At 39.3% G+C, this 16607-nt stretch overlaps 2 protein-coding genes across 2 annotated transcripts; both read right to left on the bottom strand.

Annotated features, from left to right (window-relative positions):
* Nucleotides 1-513: 513 nt before the first annotated feature.
* On the bottom strand, nucleotides 514-5464 carry LOC113014157 (uncharacterized). Its single transcript, XM_026155507.2, has 4 exons — nucleotides 5390-5464; nucleotides 3590-3778; nucleotides 3325-3384; nucleotides 514-2930 (listed from the first exon to the last, which is right to left on the bottom strand). The coding sequence occupies exons 1-4, from the start codon at nucleotides 5394-5396 to the stop codon at nucleotides 934-936; spliced, it is 2253 nt and encodes a 750-aa protein (XP_026011292.2). The 5' UTR covers nucleotides 5397-5464; the 3' UTR covers nucleotides 514-933.
* A 2804-nt stretch (nucleotides 5465-8268) lies between these two features.
* Nucleotides 8269-15543, bottom strand: LOC113013003 (myeloid-associated differentiation marker homolog). The gene is made up of 2 exons (XM_026153497.2): nucleotides 15388-15543; nucleotides 8269-9971 (listed from the first exon to the last, which is right to left on the bottom strand). The coding sequence occupies exon 2, from the start codon at nucleotides 9844-9846 to the stop codon at nucleotides 8947-8949; it is 900 nt and encodes a 299-aa protein (XP_026009282.2). The 5' UTR covers nucleotides 9847-9971; nucleotides 15388-15543; the 3' UTR covers nucleotides 8269-8946.
* Between the last annotated feature and the right edge of the window lie 1064 nt (nucleotides 15544-16607).

The following is a 16607-nucleotide window of genomic DNA, read 5'->3' as shown; positions in this document are numbered from 1 at the left end:
TAAGTAATTAGTAATTAATTACTTTTTTAAAGTAACTTACCCAACACTGGTGCTGACCCATGTGTGGGCCACATCTGGCAAACCAGATCTGGGCCAGCAAAGGGCTGTCATTCTTTGCGGTATGTGAGCCATGTGTAAGCACATTGTGTGGGGCCATACCATTTTGCTATATGGTAGTAGCACCCACAACCAAATCAACCACAACATCTTGTTAGTGTAGCACACTCCATCATTTTCTTTGGCAATTACTCTAAATTTTTTATGTATTATGTATTTATTGTGTATTTAGGGCAATGTCTTACAGCGGTTCGACACTCTGGCCTATGTGATGACTCATATGATTAATAATGTGTCAATAACACTAGGACCATCTCTAAAGAGACACCCACTCTAAGGCTTAAATACCTACAACTCTGTCAGTTGTTTTGGAACTCAAGAAGCTTCTTGAGCCTTCTTTTTAAGCACTCAACACAACCTTGCAAGTCAGTAAGGGGAAAAATGCATCCAAAAATATCAGTGACAATTGATTCATTTATTTTTGCATAACACAAAGAAATATGTGTGACAGAACATAGTTGATTTTCTTATTGAAAAATATAATTATTTAAAAGTAGAACGTAGCTTAATTACTCTAGAAAAACAGGTTTTGTGATTTGGTAGAAATACTAGAGTACAGAGTTGATTTTAAATGAATTATTACTTTATTAAACATAATTGTTTAAATACAGAAATAATTTCTTGAGTTTACAAAAAAGACAAAACAGAAAAAAATGATTCTGATTACAGAGCAGCATGAAAATAACGGATATTTTGGGTAGTTTTATAAAATCTCATTTTTGAAACAAGGAATTTTAAAACCTGTGATGTTGTATCACAGATTCTGTGTTTCTGATTCATGTGCCATATTGGACATAGCCCTTATCTATGGTGTGATTATATGATAACAAGAATAATAACAAGCAACAGGAACAAAAATGATAAGAGGAGGGTCCCAGCAAATGGTGCTTTGAGAAAAAACCATGACAGAAGCAACGAGTAGAAAACAAGCACCAGTAATACCACTCCAAGATGTTGTTTTATCAACTCTATCACATCTCTTATTTTTTGTATTAGCCGTGCTACGCCTACTGCTCCTCCAGTGACTACAGCTGCTGCTGCTGCTGCTGCTGCCACATATCCTGCTGCTGTGCCTCCAGCCCCTGCTGTACCAGCACTTGCACCTGCTCCTGTTGCTTCTACTGCTCCTGCTGCACCTCCAGCCCCTGCTGTACCAGCACTTGCACCTGCTCCTGTTGCTTCTACTGCTCCTGCTGCACCTCCAGCCCCTGCTGTACCAGCACTTGCACCTGTTCCTGCTCCAGCAGCTACACCACCTCCTATAGCTGTTGATACTGCTCCAGCAGCTACACCACCTCCTATAGCTGTTGATACTGCTCCAGCAGCTACACCACCTCCTATAGCTGTTGATAATGCTCCAGCAGCTGCACCACTTGCAGCTGTTAATAATACTCTAGCAGTCACAACACCTCTTGCAGCTGTTCCACCACCTGCAGATGCCCCACCCCCTAGTTTGTTTTCCCCTGCACTCTCTTGTACTTTTTTGTGTGGCTTGTCTTCCCTTTTTCCTTCGGTCTTTTCTTGAGTGTCCTCTTGCAGTTTTTCTCCTGCTTCTTCTATTTCTTCTTGTGTTTTATTTGGTCCTTCATCTTGTTCTAGTTCATTTGATTTTCCAGTTGTTTTTCTTTCTTGTGCTTCTTTTGTTTCTTTTGCTACTTCCCCTTCATTTTTTCTTTCTTCTTTTTCTTTTGCTATTTCTCCATTTTCTTCTTTTGTCATTTCTGTCTGTTCATCATTCATTTTTTCTAATGTGACATGCTCTTCATTTTTTCTTCCTCCTCCTCCTCCTTCTTCTTCCTCTTCCTCTTCCTTTTCTTCTCCTTCTTTTGTCATTTCTGTATGTTCATCATTCATTGTAGAATCCTCTTCATTTTTTCCCCCTCCTGCTGCCGCTTCCTCGTCTTTTGTCACTTCTGTTTGTTCATCATTCGTTTTTTCTGATGTGGCATGCTTTTCATTTTTTCTTCCTCCTCCTTCTTCTTTTGACATTTCTTTCTGCCCATTGTTAGTTCTTTTTGATGTAGCTTTTCCTTCTACATTTTCTCCTTCTTTTTCATCCGTTGCAGTGCCATCTTTCTTTATTGCATTTGTTGATCCTGGAGTTAAAACTACAACAGTTGACCCAGAGAAAGCCTTTGCCATGGATTCTGCTGCAGCACCTGCAAGTTTGATCATTTCATTCTTAGAGACACTGCTGTTAGCCTTATTATGGGTGTCTGCTTGTGGCAACATCTTGCTGGTGTAGCACACTCCCTTGTTTTCTATAACTACCTGGCCTACTGTGTTTAGCAGGTCTACCACTTTAAACTGGCTACTGTCACCCTGTCCGTTGTATTTATTAATGATGTGGAATCGGCCCTTGCACTTTTTCACCAGATCACTCAGATATTTATTCTGATCTATGAACTGTTTGATCTTCATTTCATCTGAGTCTGGTCCATCCTGAGTAAAGACAACTGCGGCATATTTGAAAACCTCCTCTGAGAAGTACTGGTTTATTTTCTCAATAACAGCCTTCTGCTGCTGCTCTGTGGATTTCTCCACTTTGAGCACAATGAGAAAAGCATGAGGCCCTGGAGTGCACTCAGTGACACACCTCAGTATTTCAGGCTTCAGCTCCTCCTCTGATCTACCTGGGCCAGAGAAATCAGGAGTGTTGATCAGGGTAATTCTTCTTCCATGGAGAGATTTGGACTCAATTTGACACTCAGTGTTGTTAACCTGGAACACGTCTTCTCCAAACATGGCGTTTGCTAGGCTGCTTTTCTCAGCTTCAGTGTTTCCCAGCAGGACAACCCTGTACAATTTTTCCACTGGAAACAAGTGAAGACAGAAAATTAATTGAGCATTTGAGTACTCATATGTTGTAATATTAAGCTCAAAGATTAAACATCAAAAATATACATAAATGTGTCTGTTGTTAAGCCATCACTCATAAGAGAATGATTGTTTGTTAACTAGAGGTTTGTGCTAAAAAAAAATTTAAAAGGAAAAAAGATGTGACTGTGTACACTGACAAAGGAAAGAGGAAGAAAATAGGAAGCAATCAAGGATGAAATGAAATAGACATTTTAACACACTCTCCCAGACTCCTCCATTTTATTTCCAAAAAAGAAAAAAACATCGGGCCAGGAGAGCAGTCAGTGATGATGATTTCCTCAGAGACACAACTGAGTCAAACTCATGTCTCCTCAAGCATGTTGTTACCTTTGATGTACTTTTGAGCCCCAGCTGCTTTTCCTTCCATGACAATCATTGTTGGTGGCACTAAAAAGGCAAAACGAGGGAAAATAACACATTAGACAATTCTGTTTTTGTAGAGTTGTTTATTATATTTCTGTTAAAAAAGTACTTATCAGCTCAGGTCATTTGCTACATTGCATAGAGAGAAGTAAGGTCATGCTTTGGAAAAATGATATTAAATGAAATGACACAGAAATACTGCATTTATTTGTTTAGTTATTCAAGATACCTGTCATGTCATCTTTCTGTGCTTCTCGTAGTGTTACCACTTTAGCGCTCACGTTTTCCTGCAAACCTGCTACATTTTGACAGAAAGCTTCTGTGAGAGATCCAGCTGCAGGGCCTGTTAATTTGATCCATACGTGCTTAGAGATGCTTTCCCTGATTTTAGCAGAGGGATGGGGGATTCCAGAGTGTTCTAGAAGAGATCAATTGCAATGTTTAATTAATGGTGTACATTTATGTAGCTGGAAAATCCATTTTCACTCATTTATGCTTTTGCTGAAACAATTGCACATATTTGTAAAATTCTTAAATCACCAGAAGAGGTTAAAAACATCCACAAAATAATGACGGCATAGGAGAAACGTGACATTGCATTCTGTGCAGCCGCAATAAGAATCAAAGTAACATATCTGCCTTCATGCAGCATGTTTAGTTGGTTTGGCAAAGCATGATCACAAGCTCCAGAATCAAGGATACTTTTTAAAAGGTTCATGTTCATATGATGTCATCTTTTTAACACTAACTTTACAAGAACATTTTTAAACTACCTCTTTAGACATTCTAGAGCTGCGTTTATTTGAGTTATACAACCTATAACTTTAATCCAAACTGTAACTCACTGTGAGGAATGTGTTTTGGCTGAAAATGTACATTTTAAATGCATGCATGAGATGGGCTATGTATGTGTTCTGTACATTTATTTTCAGCTCCAAATATGTGTAAGTGTCATTGTCATGCATTACTAAACTCTCTTGAATTTTCAAAAAGATCAAAAGGTCTTCCAGTGTTCTGACAAACCTTCCTACTTTGGCAAAACATCCTACTGTAAGTAGTTTATGCACATTTCTGCTGTCACAGAGTAATTCCAGCACAGCTTTAAGTAGGTGTGACGGTTTGCCACGTAACTTTGCCCATCAGAATATGCTTTTAGCTCATATTCATAAAGCCAGGATGGTTTGCCACTTCATTTTACCTGTTAAAGTATGCTTGTAGGTAACATTCACAAAGGTAGGATTATTTGCCACTTAATTTTACCCGTCAGAGTATGCTTCAAGCTCATATTCACAAAGGTAGGATGGTTCGCCATTGAATTTTAGCTATTGAAGTATGCTTTAGCTCAGAAGGTAGGACGATTTGCCACTTAATTTAGCTGTTAAAGTATGCTTGTAGGTCACATTCACAAAGGCAGGCACTTAATTTTACCAGTCAGAGTATTCTTCTAGCTAATATTCACAAGGGTATGACGGCTCGCCACTTAATTTCGTGTTGTGCGCATGTGCAGAAACAACAGGTAGGATGGATTCCCAGAACACCCGGACCTTCAGGTGAAAATGGGAAGACCGTAAGCAACAGCTCTGCTCTACCAATGTTTGGTTTTGGCTCCATCTAGAGGTTCCTGAAATATAATGCAATGTTATGTCATCAAGCTTCGTTCTTGTCGGTTTCACTTTTGATTTCTTGGTCTCTTTGATCCTGCATTCACTGCGCGGCCTTTTAGGTGAACTGACAAAAAACGAGCTAATTTTATTTGTTTGTTTGTTTTTTATTCCATTATAAAAAGCTAGAAAATGCCATTCAAATCAAATGTATTTAATGCAATTTGGCTGACAGACTAACATAATGAGTCATGTATCATAAAAAATCAAAAGTGCCAGCGGGCTACGTGCTTGGTTTGGTCCGACATTTCTGTGATTGTGATTTCATCACAATAGTCTCAAAGCATTGTCGTTTCCTTCGATTATTAGGCTTCTCAAAATGCACATGGTCGTTATGACTGCAGAATATTACAATTAAAATAACTTACCAGGCATGCTTGCAGAATATCAGCGAAGAGCAGAGCTTGACATCCGTTGCTTGTCTCCTCTGGGTTTTCTTTCACTTGCTGTTTGAAACGTTGGCATGGAGAGAGCTGAGGGTTTCGGTTTGAGTGGAAATAAAAAGTGCAGCTGAATGTTTGTTTTCATTTGCTGAATTCTGCATTTGCAGAATATCTTAACACAGATGTGAGGTTTACCCTTCTATAGAACAGATAAGATAAATGTTCCATTGGTCCTGCTATGAGCCCCTATATGTTATTATTGCATCCCACATAGCAAGCAGGTCTGGCCCAGATCTGGTATCAAGCCGCCACTGCTGGCTGACTTCTGGCATGGTAAGACGCATGCCATCCAGATATGGGCCAGGCCTGGTATAGACTGCACTGTCTGTGTGATGGCATGCCACATCTGGCCCGATTGTGGTTCGGTTTATGTGGCCCAGTCTCATAGAAAACAGGTCTGGCCAGGATCTGGCATCAAGCTGGCACTTCTGACTGACTGGTGTCATGGCAGGGTGTATGTCAACCAGATGTGGGCCAGGTCTGGCAATGATGGCACTATTTATGTTCCTATTTTAGTTGGAACCCCAAAGTGCAATGTTAATACTATACTGCTATGGTAGCCAACGTTACAAATTCAGTTATGACAGGTTTGTGAGTTTACACTTTATCCAAAACCTAGTGAGGGTTTACACATGTTTACCACCAGGTGGCTGTAGCTCAAGTGGTAGAGCTGGTCACCTACTGATCGGAAGGTGAGTGGTTTGACTCCTGGCTCCTCCAATCTGCATGTCAAGAGTATGAATGTAATTAGGAAACACATAAAGTGTGTGATTGGGTGAATATGGCATGTTATACAGAGTGCTTTGAGTAATAAGGGGGAAAGGAAAAGAATCAGTTAATTCACTGTCTGAACAGAGGTTTGTCATGTTACTTTTGCACTATTTATCTTCCTGCACATGTTGTTATTACATGGCTTGATTAAGGTACACATTTGGCTGACATCTGGGCCAGCACAGAGCCAGCTGTATGTCTGCAACTGGCCTTGTGCTGGCCCATGTCTACCTCTGGCAAACCTGATCTGGGCCGCCAAAGGGCCATCATTCTTTGCGGTATGTAAAGAATGATGCCCACACACCTGACAACAATCACCTGTCATCACCGGGAGCACTATTTGAGGCTGGAACACAGATCCTCTCGTCGCTGGATGATTGTACTACTGACGTTAGTGTTTCTCGCAGCTCCTGTGAACTCGTGCTTAGTAATTTGAGATTTGTGATTTGTTTGTTTTTTGGAGACGTCTAACCGCTCTGCGCCTGAGTTCCTACAACCAGATTGTGACAATACCAATTTTGCTACGTGGGATGTTGCTATGACATGAAGTGGATGATGTAAATGTATAATGTTGCATTCTTTTCTTTTTGTGCCCTTGCCACGTAATGTGTCATTTAGGTAGAAAGTACAGTATATAGCTACACATGACTGGTTGCAGGTAAGACACATGTTTTGTGCAGAAAGATGCTGAATATTAAAGGATAGAAGAAGCACGTGTCTAATATTAAGTCAGATTTTACGTTTTCATGTTAATATTAGTTTTATTCACCTTGCTACTACATCATTCATTTCAGAAAACCAAAAAAAGAAACTATAATCAACTATGAAATAACACAAACATACAAATGTTAAAATGGGTAAATTCCTCTTTTCTAAGTGTCTGTCACATTTACACCAGTTTGGACTTTATTCTTTGCACTTTTTTCTGTGATGTTTCTGCTGCATTACATCCTGTAAAGCCACCTTGAAGTGTTAACCTTTTCTGATCTTCCTTTTATTAAAATAATTTACATTTTTAATAGTTCTCTCCCAGTGTCACAATAGTGGCACGTTTTTGTAGTGCCTGTCAAAATGTCCCCAAAGGCGCAAAAACCTAAATCGTCTGATCCCTGCTTCTACATAATTCAATAATTTTTTGTTGTATTTCTGTCAGCCCTCCTTTCTGTATCACATTGCCATACCTGCTTCTTTATTTGCTTGCAATGTACTTCCCGTTTATTCAGGTTGCTCCGCCACCTGGACCTGGATCCTTTAAAGTTTCTTTCAAGATTTTGTTTTACAGGCATGAAAATAGCTGCCACACTTATTCACCAAAACACTGATTAACCTCTTCTGGAAACTGCTGTAATTGCTTTAACACGGCAATATTGCAGAGACCAACAGTGTAAACAATAAATATTAACAAATTTCACTACTTAAAAAAAATCAAAACTTTGCATAAAGTTCTGAATAGTGCCTTCCACTCTGCAGGGTCTCCTCTCAAGTGATTCATGTATCAGTGTTGGGTATTTAAAAAGACGTATAGATTTCCGATGAAATGAAAGTTCTTGTATTCATTGTAGCAATTATTCAAAGGATGAAAACACATGACTCAGAATGTATATCCTTATTTGAATTAAAAGTACGTTTTATGACTAAGTATAACTAATTATCGATACTTCCTGTCATCTTTGACAGCTCATCTCACTTATTCATTCCATTTCCAAGTGAGTAAAAAGTCTGAGATATTTGTTTTATGATAAAAGCTTAATTTCTTTAACTAATACAAATATCAGAGCACTTTGTTGGTATTATAATGATATTGATACTGATATGACTTTAAAGCACTATTAACAAAAGATTACAGGATCATGATCTTTCAGTTAGAGCGTGTTGAAATGCAAGTGCCCAATTTTGCCACCCCCCTGTGCTCCAGTGTGCTGACTTTATTGGCTTTAATAGTATATAATGTACTTTATCATGATACATAATGTATTTCATTGTGAGAAATCTCACACTTTGATAGCTGATGTAAGAGTTGTGTTGCACACATCAAGATTCAAGAAAACTTTATTTGTCACATGCAAGTTGCCCTGCAGTGAAATGGGACCCCCCGACCTTACATACACAACACAGACATCACATAGGGAGACAGGTCGGAAACCGGTAGTATTACGGAAAACACTGAAATGTACAATACAATGGGAAAGTCCAAGAGGGGAAAAAAGAGACCTCTACTCATGCTGTGCTCCTATGGGAGGACAGCATGAGATCAGAAAACAAAAAAACTCCTCTACACAGAAAGCACATAAATGTCCACAGCACAACATTATGGAGCACGTGACAAGCAACAGGGGTGGGTAGAGGGTGAGGAGTAATCCGAAACATTTTTTCCAGAATTTTTTCCAGCGCTGGGCCCAGACCCATTGTGTTCTCCAGGAGGAGACAAGCATCGAAGGCGTTTGGAAAGGGAGGAGGGAGGAGTGCGTATCAGTGTATGTGTATGTGTGTGTGTCCAGAGTTCAGCTGAGACAGTGTCCTTCGCCCATCATTTCACAGTAGAGGTTAAATACTGTATGGCAACTATTTGATCACATTCAAATAAATACATACTCACAGGCTTTGCAAATATGGGATCCCTTTGTAGGATTTTAAAGATTTTAAAAACGTTTCAGGATTTTTAAATTAGGAGAGGGGGGGGTGTCAAAATTAGCGCTACATCTCTCCTCTTCTCAGCCACTTACAAACACTAATCTGGCACTGTACACTAGGTCAGCAAAATAAAGCAGGAAATTGATGGCAGTGATTACAGATGCAGCGATTGTATCTGGGTCATCGTTTCTCCTGTAGTTAAACTGGAACACAGGCCAGAGGATGGTGGCGGACAAATACATGATAACTGCCAGGAGCCCATATGCCAAAAGGAACTTGGAGAATGGGATGGGGAGACAGCCGGTCCACTCTCCCACACACAGCACCACCACAGCCATGGAGAGGATGAAGCAGATGCAGTACACTGCCATGCACCACGTCAAAGCTGGATGATGGTCGTATGTCACTGGGCTGCTGATCAGGATGAAGATAATACAGGCCAAAAAGGTCTGGCACACTTTCAGTAAGCCTGGAGCTGTAGCCATGTAACCTGCCACCTCTCCTGGCCTTGCTTTAGACAGGCTCACCTCCCCCATGTAGGCAACCGCTGCCAGGCAGGAGAAGACTGTGGAAACTATGCGATGGTCATGAGCTACACGATAGAACAACTGGTGTCTAAGGAAGAAGACTGTGGAAACTATGCGATGGTCACGGGTTTCACTGGCCTGTTGGTGTCTAAGGAAGAAGACTGGGAAGATGATGGATGCTGAAAGGCAGAGGAGTGTAGCATAGCAGGCGACAGTGATGGGGAAGTTGGACCAGGACACTGGCACCCGGGCCTGGAGGCCGAACAACTCTACCAGCAGGACCAGCAGAGTGCAAGCGAAGCTGAACGCCCAGCAGAAGATGCACCAGTCAGCCATGACTGTGATGGGCAGATGAGCTCCATGTGCAGCGGCGCTGAATGCCACACAGGTGAATAACAGGGCAGCTACTCGCATCCTGAACAACTGGGAAGTAGGGACCACAATCAATGGCATGATGGGATGTTACAGTCTGTCAGGAGGTGAAAGTGACTTTAATAGTCCTGCAAGTTTCAAGACGAGTCTTGTACTGAATGTCGGATCCTGCTTCTCCTCTACTTAGTGGGCATTTGTCTCATAATCTGCAGGAAGAAGACAAAGATAATCAGAATAAAATGAAGCAAATATGTTTTAATATGCAGTTAAGGAATAACTGTACAGTACGTCTGTGGAAAACAAAATTATTTTAGACATTTTAAAAAAAATTTAATTTTTAAAAAATTATATTTAAAATTATTTTAGTATTATTTATTTATTTGTATTTTTATTTCATTATCCTTTTTATTATGTACAGTCCATAAAAACAGTAGCTGAGTTTTCCAAAGTCTAACCTTTAAGTTTAGTCTTATTTCTTGTTAAAATCACATGCCATGCTTAGTATTTCTCATAATCAGTTAATAGTTTTCAAGCACTGCTTTAAACACTTTATTCATGATGAATAAGCTAATGTACAACACTTTTTATTAATTATGTTTTCATGTTCTACAACTCATTGATTAATCATTTATAAACGCTACTCTGCATCAGTTACAAACCAGTCATTTCAGGATGCTCAATGCTATACAAAATAACTGGTAAAAGGTAAGTAGATGGTTAGTAGTCCTATATAATACTATAAACTCTACATGTACTACACATAGTAGTTTCATACTAGATGTTTTATAAACACTGAATATCAGGGTTTCATCACTCATATATAGCTTAACAGATGTCTTACAATATATTTATAACTGTCACTTAAAGGCTGCCAAAGCTGTAACTCACTATCGACCAACTTCTTTTTTGATAGATTATCTAAAATGCTCATAAATACCTTAATAAACTTATTTAGGAAGTTACAAACCATTTACTACTTGTTAGTAAAGTATCTTGAGTGAGCCCATCTAAAGTGGGGACCATATATACCGTACAACCTATTTATAGATGTGAAAGTTTTTAAAGTACATTGTAACAAAAAATAAATGACAACACACAGGGTAGATCCAGAACGCAATGTATTTTTAAGATGCCAATCACAAAAACATGAGAACAACGCTTACAGATTGGACACACAAATTTTGATACAAAAATAAAAAGTGTCATAAACTATCAGCCAATGTTTGAGGTAATACAGAACATGGCTGGATGCAAACTATATGACTTGTAGCTCTTTACATAAAGTGTATCACATGTATGATCATTAAAATTAAACTACAAAATTTATAAAATAATGAAGTAACATTCAAACCAAAATCAGCAGCAGACATGGTGCCTCCTCTTTTGAACAGCCTCAAAATCTTGTTATACCGGTTGACCACTTGCTTCGGATTCTGGACTGCATTTGAGAGAGCATAATCATTAATGTAATAGTGTGGTAATGAAACACACCACATGCAAAATCAAACTGTTAAGTTAATCACTTGACTTCTTGTTCTTGGTTTTTGGTCATGTTTCTTTGACTTCTTGTGTTTTTTTGCTTTGCCCTTCATCCTCTTCTTCCTGTCTTTATCTGATGAAGTTGTGCTTATGGAGGAGTCAGAACTCTCATCAAAAGACCCATCAGAGGACAGTGAAGATATGCACACTTAAAATCATCCTTTGATTTTTCTGAAAATCGACAGTGCCCCTTATAATCCCGTGTGCCTTATGTATGAACTCTGGTTGTGTTTACTGACCTCGAAGCGATTTTATGTCGTACACGGCGCTCGAAAATCTGTCAAATGTTTTAGTACGACTTTGCTGAGCTACGAACCCGCACCGCTTGATGGATTGTCGGAGCATTACGGCTATCGTAGTCAGGCGCCTCGCGGAGTGATACGTACTGTGCTTCAACATAATATTAGGGTATTGTGTGTGTATAACCTCTTTTTAAGTTTTGTGGATATTATACATGGTTATGCTGAGGATATGTCGGCCAGTTTCCACTGGAAATGCCTTTTGGTTCAACTGTCAGCAAGGAATTTACACTGTTACATTTTTATATAACTTTAATGCACATAAAAAACAGCTGCTTGTTTAAGTGAAAATACATTGATGGGGTTTTTTGCACTAATAACGTTGTGGAGTTGTAAAGTATTTTGTCTAGTGTCAATTATATCGTCAGTTATATCATTATCGCAAATTTTCAAATGTATATCGTGATAAATAATTTTGGTCATATCGCCCTGCTCTAGCTTATATGTGACCTCCTTTATTTGTTGATGAAAACAAACTGAAATGAAGTTAGCGTCATGCATTGGGATACTGAATTGTATCGTTGACATAATTGCAATTGAACTGATATGCGAGTAGGGCTGGGTACCAAAACACGATACCTTTTTAGTACTGACTGATTCATTCGGTATCGATACAGAAAAAATAATATTTTTGGCACAAAATTTCTGTACTTTTCTAATTAAATCTCTGTTACTGAGCCTCACAAGTCCTTTTCTTCTGCTGCTGCGGATCACATGCCAGCAGTGGCTTCGCAAATGCGCGATTCATTTGCAGTCTGGATGCAGTGGGTTAAAAATCATCTGTTCCATATTCCACTCTGTCACCAATTATCAGAGGCAACAGCCTTAAAAATTTCCAGTTTTGTATTAACTGTCCTGAGAGTTTGTTTGAGGAGTGACCTCACACGGCTTTGAAGAGGTATCAAAGTCAGAGTATTTAAACTGTTTAACGCTCTGATTTGGAATGGAGTGGGTCAACCATTCTTTTTTTTTTTTTTTACAAAAAATTTAAAAAACAGCACAACATCATATGACAAAATGCCCTTAAAATGTTGTGTCCTGATCAAAATGGCAAACCTGGCTGTCAGATGTGAAAATCTTTTAAACAGTTGAAAACTGACTCAAATTTTATTCCTCCTATATCTGGTGTACCTTCAGTCTTGAGGTGTTCAACAGGAGAGTTGTACATCTCTATGGTGCATTCTGCACCACACTAATGACACTCTAATGACACTTACAATGAAATTGAAGGTTGTTGGTTCAGTGCAGGGTGCTGCTGGCCTCCCTTGCTGAGCTGATTCAGTCTGGACTAGTGATGTTCGATTCGTGAACGAATCGTTCAATACTTGAGAATCACTTTACTGACTCGAGAATCATGATTCACAAGCCCAACTGACTCACTGACTCACTGACTCATCCCTGTTGCTGTTAGCAAACTAATTCCATTAGTAGAAATATATCTAGCTTATAATTAAAATTGTGGGGGGAAAAAACAACAGCCAGTTTCGTAACAAAAGCATTTCTGCTCTGAACTGGAAGAAAAACCCCTGAGTAGAAGCTCACATCAAGAAAATAGCTCCCCGGTTCAGAGTAGCATCACGCTGCTAACATGCTAACAACATGTTTTGAAGATTAACAAAGACTAACACTGAGCAGTGCTGATTTTCTAACACTGGAATATTTCTAACATTTTGAGTTATTTTCCAGTGTTAGAAAATCAGCACGGCTCAGTGTTAGTCTTTGTTAATCTTCAAAACTGACTAGGTTACTTTTAAACATATAACACTGTCAAAGGTGTTAATTTAACACTCAACAGTGTTGTATTTAACACTCAGAGGTGTGGACCCATATAGACAATCTCCAGTGTTAATTTAACACTGGAGATTTTGCTGTGTACCAACAGGACAGTGTACATCACTGTCACAAAAGCGTTTGTTTTCATTCAAAGGCTTTATGGTTTTTCCTGTAATACCTGGTGGGCTGGTCTCTAGTCAAAATGCCCGGGCCGATTTTTTGTCCCAGTCAAGCCCTGGGTACACAGTGGTCATAAACGGATAGAAATGAATGGTCGAAGTTCGAGGAGAGGAGTAAGCAATTAACTAATAAGAAAAATTATGTTTAATGATCAAACCAAGTTAACTGATGAATCCCTGAGATTCTGAATTTGAATGTGTTTTTTTTTTCAATGATAAGGAAGATTAAAACACAATCACTTGTGACTCATGATGTGCATTAAAGGGTTAAAAAACACTGTAAAAGCACACAGACGGTGTTATTGGTTCTACAATAGAAAATAGCCTTTTGCCATTATTATCCCACAAAATTTAGTTTCATTATAAATAGCTGTCTTATATCAAATCACAATCAAATCAAAATTTATTTATATAGCACATTTAAAAACAGCAGTTTTGATCAAAGAGCTTCACAAGTTACTTGGTGAGACTGTAGAACTTAAAGAAATAAACATTTTTTATTTTTAGTAATTGCTCGTATTTACTGTTAAGATATACTGTTTTATCAAACAGTCTGAGCTTGTTAATATTAAAACAAAATTCACCGTAATTTTCACAATAATTCTAACAGTGTTTTGACATTTTGTTAAAATGAAAAGCACGGTATGTTTTGAGTAATTAACATACAGTTGTAAACTGTAAATTCAAATGAAAAAAGCAGGAAAGATTGTCATTCATACAGAATTATTATGTAAATTGTAGGGTGATTAATTGTAGATAATGTTACAGATTTTTCCTGTTGTTTTCAAAGACAAAAAAAGCAAATAACCGTTTGTCAATATAAAGTAATTTAACATAGATATTACAAGCATTTCCCCTTTTTGATTTTAGGCAATTAACCGTTGCCATTTTACAGTTATTTAGGGTAATTTTTACGTACATTTCTTATTTCTAGGGTGTGGTGAATTTCACTAGAAGATCAACTCTAGCTCACCCCCGCCCCCATAGATCCCGTTCAATTGCCATTAACTCCGGTGTCACATCTCCTGTTGCACATAAAGTGACTCAAGAAGCAGCTCTGAAGAGCTAACAGCGAGTATCCAGGAAGCAACAGTAGCAACATCGAAGCAGTTTTTCAGACTGAATGGTAATCAGGCCAGAATATTAGGACTATTTTCAGGTGTATTTTTTTTTTTAACAGGGATCAACATCCAGAAACACTTTTTTAAACTTCCTGTTGAATTATCACGGTTTAAACACACTCCATGCATGGTGATCTAAACTGAGAGAGATGACTGTTAAATTGCAGCAGCAGCATGGTCCTGATACATCAGAAAAAAGGTGCGGTTGTGCGGTGTAGGTTATGTGGCCTCTTCTGCTGACAGGAAACCAGGTTTGGGTTTACGCTTTTGGTAGCGCGCATACCATGCTTATAGGTTCTTAACAAAACCCAGTCGAGGGGGTCGTGCCATATAAAGCTTAAAAGTTAAAGGGAACCACCCACACTGTTGTAAAATGGGGGCAAAGAAAGTTTCTCACAAATAACAGGTTATGTTAAATCAAATAGGCTATTGCAGGATTTCTTACCTCTCTTAAAATAACAAAGCTATGAAAGAAATCTATGCTCGTTTTCATGCCAGAGGAGGCGTGTTCATTTCTAAGAGTATAACAGAGGCGTTTAACAACCGTTTAACTGAGTAGTTAAGAAGTTTTCCATGTCAGATAGCGGACATAACGCGCCTCGGTGCTATGCCTTTCAGCTCTACTCCAAGAATAGACCGCGATAAACACGAGCTGCTAAGTTTTACTTAAAATCTTTCAGAGCAACATATCATCCTGAGGCGGGATCTTACCGATTTCTGAGCCACCAGGAGTTTTATTTCACAATAATGTTAAAGCTTTAAGTTCCTCGGCGCATCCCCTCTGTTATCCAGCGATATCTGTCTCCTGGTCCTAGCCTGTTTGGCACCCCGGGCGAACACTCCCTTGCTCGTTTCTCCTCCTCTTGTTTTCTGTTTTTTCTAAACTGAGCACCTGATGGCTTTGAACTTTTCTTGTCCATCTTCCATTGGTGTTAATTTTGCACTCCAGTATGAAGACAAATCCCCCAACCTGAGGATCGCCACAACATAACCTAATAGACCTACACTTCAGTTCACATATTATTCACTTTATAGGGTTTATTTCTGTGATTTCGCACAACCCAGGATTCAAATCATGAATACATAATGGGCTTGGATTTACAACATTATGAAGCAGCCGGCCCCTCTCCCCTGTCAACAGGTTGTGTGGGAGACTTTAAATCACCAAACTGCAGTGTAGATTTATTTTCTTACGCTTCTTATATTTATTGTTTGTTTACTTGCACTGCTGTAACTGGAGCCTCGTGGTCTCGTCTCTCTATATACTGGACTGTATGTAGTGGAGATGACAATAAAGTTTACTTTGACTTCAGCAGCAAGCAGGCGCACCGAGGGCTCTCACGCTCACTTTTCGCGTGTAGAATTTCGAAAAAACGTCGGTGCAAATTATAAGTCTGTATCATAATGTCCGCTGTTTTAGTGTTTGTTGTTTTTATTTTGTTTTATTTTGCGAGTTGTTTATTAGATGCTGCTCCAGCCAGCCAGAGAATCCGCCGCCGCCCCGCCCTCTCCTCCCTGTGCCTCAAGCAGCAGGCGCACCTCGCAAACGGAGGACGCCCTTACTCCCAGCAAATGGGCGATAGAAAACCGATCGGTGCCTATGCCATTCCCGATGTGAGTACGAGCATTTTTTTTTTTTTTGCCGATGCCCGTGATGCCGCCCCGGGCAACCGCCCGTGTCAAAAACCGCTGCTGCCCACGCCCCACACTGCCGTATTTGGTAAAGTGCTAAAACCTCTTCTCGGGGATGGCTTATAACTCACATAATAAAGGAACAAATAAGAAGGTCATTACTGGCATGTCGTGCTCCTCACTAGAGATGCTTAGTTGTGTAGCGCTGCTGGATGGGCGTGGAAGCTTACTGCCAGTAAATAAATAAATAACTAAATGAATAATTAAATCAACCGGCAGCGATAGGTCAAAAGTGTGAG

The sequence above is a fragment of the Astatotilapia calliptera genome, chromosome 3, assembly GCF_964374335.1.
Source record: "Astatotilapia calliptera chromosome 3, fAstCal68.1, whole genome shotgun sequence".
Taxonomy (NCBI): Eukaryota; Metazoa; Chordata; class Actinopteri; order Cichliformes; family Cichlidae; genus Astatotilapia; species Astatotilapia calliptera.
The sequence above is the reverse complement of the archived record's forward strand: the minus strand, read 5'-3'. Positions and strand labels throughout refer to the sequence as shown.